This window comes from Eubalaena glacialis, chromosome 3 (genome assembly GCF_028564815.1).
Source record: "Eubalaena glacialis isolate mEubGla1 chromosome 3, mEubGla1.1.hap2.+ XY, whole genome shotgun sequence".
NCBI classification, from domain to species: Eukaryota; Metazoa; Chordata; class Mammalia; order Artiodactyla; family Balaenidae; genus Eubalaena; species Eubalaena glacialis.
This window is the reverse complement of record NC_083718.1, coordinates 77,762,635-77,772,848: the sequence shown is the minus strand read 5'-3', so window position 1 is coordinate 77,772,848 and position 10,214 is coordinate 77,762,635. Positions and strand designations below refer to the sequence as shown.

The window sequence follows — 10,214 nt, the reverse complement described above, 5'->3', positions numbered from 1 at the left end:
AATTCTTCCTCCCTAACACTAATATGAAGGATAGGTTTGAAAAAATAAAAGCTCAAAATATAAGGACAAAGGACACAGATAAAAGTGATCTGGATGATGATAAATGAGAAGAAAAAATAATGGAAATTTCACACAATGAAAATTGGTGATCCTGAAGAAAAAAATAGAACAAATTAAACAGAAACAACAAAACATTTCTTTTTTCAATTTTTGAATTTTCAAATTGAAAGGATTAAAGAATTAAAGATAATTCTAATATGTAATGACCTCATCCTGATGGTGGGGGCAGAATGCTGGAAAAATTCTATTCCTGTATTTTTTTTTATTAATTAATTAATTTATTATTTATTTTTGGTTGCATTGGGTAGGTTGCTGTGCGCAGGCTTTCTCTAGTTGCGATGAGTGGGGTCTACTCTTCTTTGCGGTGAGCGGGCTTCTCATTGCGGTGGCTACTCTTGTTGTGGAGCACGGGCTCTAGGCGCGCAGGCTTCAGTAGTTGTGGCACATGGGCTCAGTAGTTGTGGCTCACAGGCTCTAGAGCGCAGGCTCAGTAGTTGTGGCGCATGGGCTTAGTTGCTCCGCGGCATGTGAGATCTTCCCAGACCAGGGCTCGAACCCATGTCCCCTGCCTTGGCAGGCAGGTTCTTAACCACTGCATGATCAGGGAAGCACTATTCCTGTATTCTTTAGATAATTCAATAATACACAATAAATGGGGTGGGCGTTCCTATAAAGGGAAATAAAAATGTTGGCAGGACTACAGTTAAACACATGCAGTCTTTTAGGTGAAAAAAAGTCGGCTCACTTTTTCTTAAACACTCATTAAAATGCAATGGCTCTCAACCTCAGCTGAACACTGGAATTACTTGGAGAGCTTTAGAAAACATTGATGCTTGGGTCCCACGCCCCCAAAATCAGATTTAATTGGCTTGGGGTGTGGCCTGGTAATTCTAATGTGGAGAAATGTATAAGACCCTCTGCTTGGCACTGTCCCATGTGCTGATGGAAAAAGAGTGGCGAAAGGAGAGGGAAATACACTCCGCCCCAGGGTACAAGAGCCCAGTGCCGTAGGGCAGTAAAACATCAGAGCCAGAGACAAGGGAAATGTAAGGTGTAATCCCCAAAAGGCAACTTCAGGATTCACAAAAGGGCCTCAGGGCCATAGCTGTCGTTTGACGAACACCTCACCATATGTTTTATACTTCAGCGCCCGCCAGTCCAGGACATTAGGACTGAAGGTCCCACCAGCATAGACAGTGTTAATCTCTTCTGGTGATAACACATAGTCCCACGTGTTCACATCTCCAATGTCTCCCACCAAAGACTGGTTTTTATCAAAGCCCCCAGCAAATGCATCCTGCTCCTGCCCCAGGACGATGCTTGCCTCTGTCCCCAAAGAGTATCCCCTCTTCATACTCCTCCTCACCATGGGTTTCCCATCCACCCAGAGCTCTGTAATCCCTGAGGTAGACTCCCAGGTCACACAGAAGTGCATTGGTGCAGGAGAACTCTCAGGAGGCTTGAAAAAGACATCAGCTCCACCCACGGATACACTGTATACGCCAGTCTTTCCCTTGAAGAGGAGGATCTCATTATATTGTTGCCTTGTGGCATAAGAGAAGAGGCTATAGTCGCGGGTCAGATCGGTATAGACATGCAGGCATACGGTGAAGGCCTTAAGTGGCTTTGTTAGCTGTGCAGTCAGCGTCACAAAGGAATTATCCGACTCTTTGGGGAACACAAAGGCCTTTGTGTGCATATCTGTAGGGTAAAAAAACAGAGAGGGGAAATGTCAGCAGCAGAGCTTTTTTAAAAATCAAAATTCAACTGAGTAAATTTAAAGATCTAATTGTCGTTATTCAGTGATTCATGAAATGGGCAGCATCCTGTCTAGCAGATAGAAAGGAACTTTGAAGAGCTGTACAAAATGAAAGCCTTTTATAGACAGAAGAGGGTGGGAAGAGGAAGTTCCTAGCAAAGAGTGGATTATTTCAGGCAAGGTCACCTTCCTATAGGGAAAGAAAGGGGTCTTATTGGGTGGATTACCTCATTAGAGAGGCCAGGTAATTCCACACTGACAGGTTAAAAGTCACATTCCTGGGAGAGATGAAACTGCAATTAGGTTAGGTATTGCATCTTGGCTTGCTAACATGGGACTTAACACAAGTGACTCCATTTTAAGTCAGTTGTCTCTTTTTTTAAATAATTCCCCCTTTTTGATCAACCTGAGATATCTCCAGCTGGTGTGCAGGACCAGAAGTCAAATGGAGTCTTCTTTGACTGTGAGGTGCGTACCTAAGGTTCAAGTCCCTGGATTTTGGCTGCCATTTGGGTAGTAAGGAGGACCATGAGTCCCTTCCAAAGGGATTCAAGGGCAGTCTTTGTTCTTAGTGATTCCAAATCAGAATGGGAGAAAATTGGAACATTCATTTGGAGATTCATAGCCAAATTCTTAAGGAAAATAGAAGAATTCAGCACCCAGTCCAATTTGCAGATATATAACAAAACCTCAAAGACAATCAACAGGATTAGAATTTAATATCTACAAAGGTGCACACATAACTTTTCTCTCTAAAATCACCCCATTTTTAAAAATCAAAGATAACCACAGTGAAACTAATTTATTTGCATTAAACGTGGCCTAATTATTTACATAAATGCAGCAAGAATAGTGATTGACCATATAAGCTCTTTGGAAGACTGCTCCGTTGGAACCTTGTAAGTAAAGTACCAAGCCAATATTTCCAAGGGGCTTTACTGACTCCAGAAAGTCAACCTTAGTTCCTTAAAAGTGTCTGGTCATATCCGAGTCTATGCACATCTCCCTCAAATATGACATTTCTGTCAAAGCCTCAGTAATATAACCAGTGTTTCCAATTGTATACTGTTACAAGGAGAACAGATTCTCATTGAATTTATGTAAATGACTAACTATAATGTCATGAAAAGAATATTTAAGAATTTTCAAATTTGGGAGAAATCAGGTAGAGAGAAAAAGTAAATGTTTCATCTTTGTTTACAAAGGTATACTTTGCCAATTGCTTTAAGTCACAGATAGCTTAAGAAAAAAAGGTTTCCTGAAATCTGGAGAAAAAAATATTAAGAAAACAGCAATATTTCAAACAAAACAATTATAATCATCTTCCTTAATTCATTCAGTCCTGTGTAATTAATATTTGTTTGCTTGAATCCAGTTTTTCCATTAGTTCTGTAAATTTTTACTCAATTCAGTTTTATGATGTTAAAGCTATAAGAAACCTGCACTTGTCAAAGTCCTTTCCAATAATCTTTTTGAAAATGAAGCACATTTGCAGAAACACTTTTGCAAAAACATCTGAGTAAAAAAATAACTGTCTGTAAATGACAAAAAACTTTAAAATGCCCATCATTAAAGATCTGTTGAGAGCTCATTATAATGGAATTGACAAGGAAATTTGGTTATTTCTGTGACATACAATGTTTTAAGATAAGACTGGAATTATGACTGATAATCATTACACCAGGATATGTCAGATTTCTAGGAATTCACAAAATTTTATAAAATTTATAACATATGCAAATACAACATAAAGAAGGCTTAGTATTACTTCTTCTTTGACAATGCTTCCAATATAATTTAATATATCAAATAAGCCTAATTTGTTTAACATCTTCTTCTTATAAGAAGAGAGAACAAGTGTTTTGAGATTTTCCAGGGGTCCTCTGGAACATCTCAAAGTTACTTTGAGGTCAAAATGACTTCATTTAGAATTTGATTTGCGGGAAGTTTGTCAAAAATATTAAAAGATTGTAAAGCCCTTGGTCAAATAGGATCATAGGTCACTGCAAAACAATACTTAGTTATCCATTTAACCATAATGACAATTAAAGACTTCAAAGGCAAATACAGAAAGTTAAATAGTTGTAAAGGAAAATGCAGCTGTTTTAATAGAGAAGACTCAGCTTTCTTAACTAATCAAAAGACACGATAAAGATAGCACAGGAAATTATTTTGACAAGACACAAAATCTTTGTTTTCTAGGCAAATTACTTAAGAGGTAAGAAAAAAAAACTTTTACAATCTCTTATCAAGAGCACACCAATAGTTCAATAAAACTTTATTGTTTTCACAGAGGGAAAAGCAGATTCTAATTTTGTACCTGCTTCCTTTTGATATTAAAATTTATTCACTCAGTTAAATTCATTTCCATCTTAGCCAGTCTTGACCATGCATTAAATCCCTTACCAAAGATTCCTTTTCCACAAACCTTCTACAACTTTCTTCTTTACATTCATATTTTGTCCTGTGTTTTTTCTCTCTCCCATTCTGAAATAAGCAGCCTCTCTTTAGGACAAAATTACTTTATTTTCATTCAACAAAATGTTTTTTCATTCCTCATACCTTCTTTTACTGAAAACACACATCTTATTTTCTTTACATATGGAGATATTCATCTCATTATTTCTGTTTTTAACCCTTAGAAAATTTAAGATTTAGTGAAATAAAGAAGTAAATAGTTGTGAACTGTCTTTTACTTTAGCATTTTGTGGCTTGGCAAATGTATAAATACATTTTATTGTTTTTAGAAATATCTGCTTTTTCATAGTAAATTTCTCAGAGTGGCACAAAACATGGTTATTAATAGAACCAAACATCTTTAGCTCCTCTGTGAAAGGAAGCCAAAAGTGGATAAACCTATGTTCAGTAATTAATGTTTCAGTATTTTATCATATTTGGAAATGATCTAAATATTTAATGACTGTCCATAATTTAGTTTAACCTAGCAAAACTTTAAGGTGTTAGTTTACCCAAAAGATTTGGGGAAATGATTTTATTTTTCTTAAAAACAAAATTTTTTTTGTATTTTTAAATTTTTTTGTTTTTTTATTTTTAAAAAATTTTTTGGGGGGAAACTATTTTAAAAGTTCACCTAAAAACTTTTTTCCCACTTACATCTATTTAATTCACTTGTTCTCAACAATTATGTTTACTCACAAAAATTTCATCATACCAAGTTATTTCTCTTGCTGACAAATTTTGAAACAGAGATGACATGAACTTATTTGACTAGTAAACCCAAGTAGAATAAAAGTTGTATGTTTGCATTATTTTTAATGTTGGTAACTCTGAAGATATAACTCTGTAGACATTTTAATTAAACCAACAAGCTCGAATTATCATTATTATTCAATATTTTCCCAGATTGTGTGAACTTGAAAAGCATTTGGGTCAGTTTCTATTATATTACTGAAAATTTTAGAAACACTTTATTTAAGTGCCTAATTTTCTTTAAGCCAATTAAATAGTGCTCTTTTACAGATTAATTTTTGGCAATATTATCCATAGGTAGAAAAATACCATACATCTACAACACAAATATATAGAGAGACACACATAAGTGACAGAGGCAAACAGAGACTTTATAGTTTTCATTTTAATATTACTGCCACTATTCAGGTACAATAATGCACAGTTCACTAGTTATAAAAAAGCTTGATTTAAGTTGTTATGGTAGATAGAGTAAGTTAAGGTTACCTGCTCAGATGGCTAAAACTTTTTAATAATATTTGTGGAGAAGACACTTAAAAGATTTTTCATTCACCTAAGTTTTAAATGACCTCTTCCTCTTTTGTTTTCCCCCTAATAAGAATTACCTCCCTGGAGTTTGTAGTTTAAAGAGATTGGCCTAGAAAATAATTCCTGGAGAAGACCAGGTAGGACATTTACACCTCAAAGGTACAAGGAAGGAATGCAAGTTCCTCTGAGAAGAACTTTGCTTCTTAAAGCCAGAATTTTTACAATATTTATTTGAGATAAATATGGGAAGTTTCAGGATTGGTAAAAAGAACAGGTGGGCTTTGAACTGTTTCTAGAGAAGATAAGGGCAGTTGCTCTTAATTCCTCGAAGAATTGGGTTGCAGCCTAAAAAATATCAAGGGGCTAATCCTCCCATCTAGCCATATTATCTTCAGTTTGCTCCCCTCCCCTCCCAGGTACATAGTTTTATTTCTGGCAGTATAGAACACCTCTTGGATGTGTCCAAGAGGTGTCCCCCAAAGAGGTGGCAAAAAATATTTTATTCCCCTCTCCACAGAGATCCAGGAGAGCTGGCTCCCATAAGAATTTTTACCTTTTGCTGGCTTCTGCCAGTTTTCCCAAGATCCCCTCTGCAAGCTCCAGTATCTATCAGAATTTGGCAAAGTTTTTAATTAATTTTAATTTAGTTTCCCTTTGGATGTTTAAGGGAATAACATAGCAGTTTACCAGAAAAATCCTTCAGTCTCATCAACTCTGGGAGGGACTCATATGGGGCCCTCCACTGAAGGTAGACATAGGGTCTGTAAGGCCACTTTGGTTTACAGTAATGTACAGACAATTCAGACAGAGGATCAGTAGACTCTGAGTACTTAATTAAAGGAGCTAAAGAGGAATAGGAGGAATCACATCAATCTTAGACTTTTGTATTAGGTACTTCTTGTATCTTTTTCATTAGCCTTTTGCAATGCATTTTTCAATGAAGCTAGTTTGGAATTTTGAAGCCTTTTGGAGACTTCTGCATGCTGATAAAAATTGGTATCTTATTCTATTTGTTTGATTTGGGAACCCTTACTTTCAGGTACACTTCTTAAATAATCATATCTAATCGGAACATTCCCCATAATGGCCACTGTAATTCTAGATTGTTTTTAGTAAGGTTTTGCCATTTTTGTAGGTATTTATATCTTCTAGCAGTATAGTTCATAGACATAAATCAAGCAGGTGTGCTGGAAGGCAGCGTGCTCAACTCTTTTGAATTCAAGGATTCTTTTTTTTTTCTTTCTTTTAGTTAAGCCTTTGGGTCTCTCAGAGGCAAACTAATATCTAAGAGGGATGTGCCACTGGGTTGGGGATTGTGTGGTGTTTTACAGTGTACCTTCTAGCATGGAAATTTTCTTGAGGTTGGCAGGTAATCTAGTGTCAATATAAACTGTCCCATGACCAACTTATCCTAACACGGGAGTTTAGTTATGTGGTGAGCACTCTAACAGCTTTTAAGTGCCTTAGCCTTGCTCACCAATTTTGTGGGTTTTTTTTTTTTCTTTTTTACTTCTATGAATCCCATTAGCCATAGCCTTTATTTACTAGACCCAGTCTAGCTTAAGTCGGACCCAGTATGATCTGAAACTCAGTCCAGTTTTTCAGCTGGTAACAACCAGCAGTTGCCAATGTGGAATTTGGGAGTTGGGGAAAGGACTGAATCAGCAGACCCCCAAGAATAGGGACTGCAGACTGAGGTTCCACACAACGGAGAACTCCAGACTGAGCCATCGGTCATTCCCAACATGGAATCTGGGGACAGAACCAAGGGCTGAGGTTTCCAATCAAATAGGGAACTGACTGGCAAGCCAATTAGATCAGGAGCTTGATGCAAAGAGAGCAGAGCTCAGAACATAGAGCAACTTACCCAGGGCCCTTCTGAAAAGGACAGAACTCCAAAAGGTCTGAGGGTACAATGCCCGTGTTTCATGTTTCAGAAGATCTTGGAAGGGCTCTGTGGATTCCATCGCTGACACCAAATCTGCTAAATTAAGTCAGATTCAACTGAATACCTTTAAAGATCTAATTGGCTTTAATTCAATGATTCATGAAGCAGGCAGCCAGCCATCTAGCAGACAGAAAGGAATTTCGAAGAGCTGTACCAAATGAAAGGGGTAGGAAGAGGAAGTTTCTAACGAAGAGTAGATTATTTCAGGCAAGGTCACCTTTCTATGGGGGAAGGAAAGGGTCTTATTGGGTGGGTTATCTCTAGTCCTAACCAAGTAATTTCAGATTGACTAGTGAAAGGTCACATTCTGGGGAGAGGCTGAAGCTGCAATTAAGTTAGTTATTAGGTCTTGGTTTGTTGACATGGGGCTTAACACAAGTGACTCCGTTTGGGGCCTGTTGTCTCTTTTCTAACCTTGTTAGGCCACAAACATGTATTCTCTCACTATGTATAGAGAGATTGGATTTAGAAACCACAGACTGCCCTCTTTCCCAGAACACAACCCCCCCCACACTCTGACTATTTTCCCTAACTTGGCTTTGTAACCCTGATACAAGAGCCCAGCGCCCACCTGAAGCAGTGCCTACCTGTCTGGGAAAAAGCACTAAGGAGGCTAATGATGACCAGGAAACACAGTGACAGCTTCTCCATGTTACCTCCCTGCAGTCACTGTGCCCAGAATCTAGGATATTCTCCTGGAAAGAGTAGCAGCGGCTGGGCTATCCAGGGCTTGGATGCCTGAAATCCCTCTGACTCAGATCTGCTCCACTTTGACCTTATAAGTGCAATAGTCAGATTGTCTCAGCTGATGGTTAAATGATTTCCCAAAATCGCTCCTTGGAGCCATAAATCAAAGCTCTAAGAGCAAACAAACCAAGACAAATCACAAAACAAGAGATCAATATGGGTTATTTATTAGAGACTCCATGATGCCTGCTGGTGCTCCAACAGCTCTGTGTGGCAGTGCTTTGTGAATTAAAACAGTCACCCTGTGAATCCATTCTGGAGAAATGCTGTTAAAAGTTTGGGGGGTGGGGGAGACATTTTACTCACAAAGGCAACCATAACACTAATCAGGATAGTGAAAAATTAGAAAACTGGGGCATGTTTAAGGAAACTGGATACATCTACATCCACTAAATAGAATGGATAGTCCTTTAAAGTATTGGTTGGTTGTGAATTTTATGCTACAACATGTAAAAATGCTTATAATAGTATAATATGGGAAAAAATAGCATAAATTTGTTTATACACTATTTTTTAAATGAAGTAACTAGTTTAGAAAAAAATCTATTAGGGATACCCCCAAAAAAGTAAGTGTCTTTATCACGGTAATGAAATTATTGTATGAAGTATATTTTTCTCTCATTAACAACATTTCCATAATGTAGTTATATTGCTTATAAAATAAAGTGTGTGTGTGTGTGTGTGTGTGTGTGTGTGTGGTGTGTAATTAAGAAGCAAGGAAAGAGAGACTAGAATAAAGATAAGTAGTCCTTGAAGCTCCAAAAGCTACTGTTTCATTTTATGAATAGGACACCCAGTCTGTGGCTCTTTGGCTTTAATCCCAAAACATTATAATTTCATGTAAAAAGAATCTTGAGCTTATTCATCATGAGTTTTCCCATTGACATTCAATGAGAAATTGATAATAGACATTATTTATTATTTGACTGGAAGAACTAACTGACGTGCAGATAGCATATTCTAAACACACAAGAGAAAAGAACTATTGCAAATGATAGTATTGATACATTTCTGGAAATGTTTGTTTTCTAGTGGTGTATAGTTAAATTTTCTTTTAAATTACCCTTTCCCAAACTCTTTGCATCTTATTTTTTTTAAAGATAAGACTGACAAAGTAATTGCTGCAAAAATTTTTCTCTTCTTACTGTAACCATTTTCCCAATTAAAGATATATGCATAATTTGAACAGAACAAAATATATATAATAGGTAAAAGATTGGGACAAAGAAGGAAGGTGTTTTCCCAGTACCCAAACTGCCTTCTCATTAGCATTGGGCTCCCCAGGTAAGTCAAAACCAGGCACCTACGAGTATGATGGGTGGACTCTTTGGAAATGTTATTGATTTCAAGGAGCCCATCATATTATCAGATCTATGTCCATAATGGATATTCTGAACACGGCTTAAAATTGAAAAAGAGAGAGAGGCAGAGAGACATAGAGATAGGGAGAGTGAGAGCTAAAGCAATAGAAAGAGAAGAGAGAGAAAAAGGGAGAGAGAATTTGAGAGACCTTCCAGGTGAACCGTTTCACAAGCCACCCCTGGTTCCAGTAATCTGCGAAGGCAACACTGTAACCACTCATGCCATATGACAGAGCCTTGGGTGAACTTTACCAGAAGAGAGGTGTAATAGATCAGTTTGCCATGTGACGTTATCCCTGCTCACATATGTTTGTTTGGGAGGCTTCTCCTCTCTTCCTTTTACAGCTCATGATGTCCCTGTAAAAATACTTAAATATTTCAGCTTTTCTAGACATCTTGGCACTTTGGTTTCTCCCTGATTTAAAGCCCCAGTAGATCAGAAAAACATTTCAATTGTAGAGACCCCAAGTATCGACTGGGGATAAAGAAAAACATTGCAAGACAATGTTTGTTATCTTGTTATCACAGTGCAGCTTTAATGAATAAATAAGAGCATGGTACATATAGAGCTATCATTTTATTTAATCCTTGAGTACCTACA

The 10,214-nt window shown here is 37.3% G+C and overlaps 1 protein-coding gene across 3 annotated transcripts; it reads right to left on the bottom strand.

Moving 5' to 3' along the window:
* Positions 1 to 1,153: 1,153 nt before the first annotated feature.
* On the bottom strand, positions 1,154 to 8,156 carry CRP (C-reactive protein). 3 transcript variants are annotated; one of them, XM_061185851.1, is made up of 3 exons: positions 8,093 to 8,156; positions 1,627 to 1,761; positions 1,154 to 1,266 (listed from the first exon to the last, which is right to left on the bottom strand). In XM_061185851.1, exons 1-3 carry the CDS (start codon positions 8,154 to 8,156, stop codon positions 1,154 to 1,156), a joined length of 312 nt encoding a protein of 103 aa, XP_061041834.1. The 3 variants fall into 3 exon arrangements, with proteins under 3 accessions (XP_061041834.1, XP_061041835.1, XP_061041833.1); XM_061185852.1 differs by having other exon boundaries at positions 1,154 to 1,245; positions 1,639 to 1,761; XM_061185850.1 differs by having other exon boundaries at positions 1,154 to 1,761.
* Between the last annotated feature and the right edge of the window lie 2,058 nt (positions 8,157 to 10,214).

Bases quoted from the DNA above. Each gene is read 5' to 3' on its own strand.
- CRP (XM_061185850.1), bottom strand. From the start codon at position 8,156: ATGGAGAAGCTGTCACTGTGTTTCCTGGTCATCATTAGCCTCCTTAGT. The intron at 1,762-8,092 runs GTAGGCACTGCT...TTTACCCTACAG, and splicing joins TAGTGCTTTTTCCCAGACAG to ATATGCACACAAAGGCCTTT.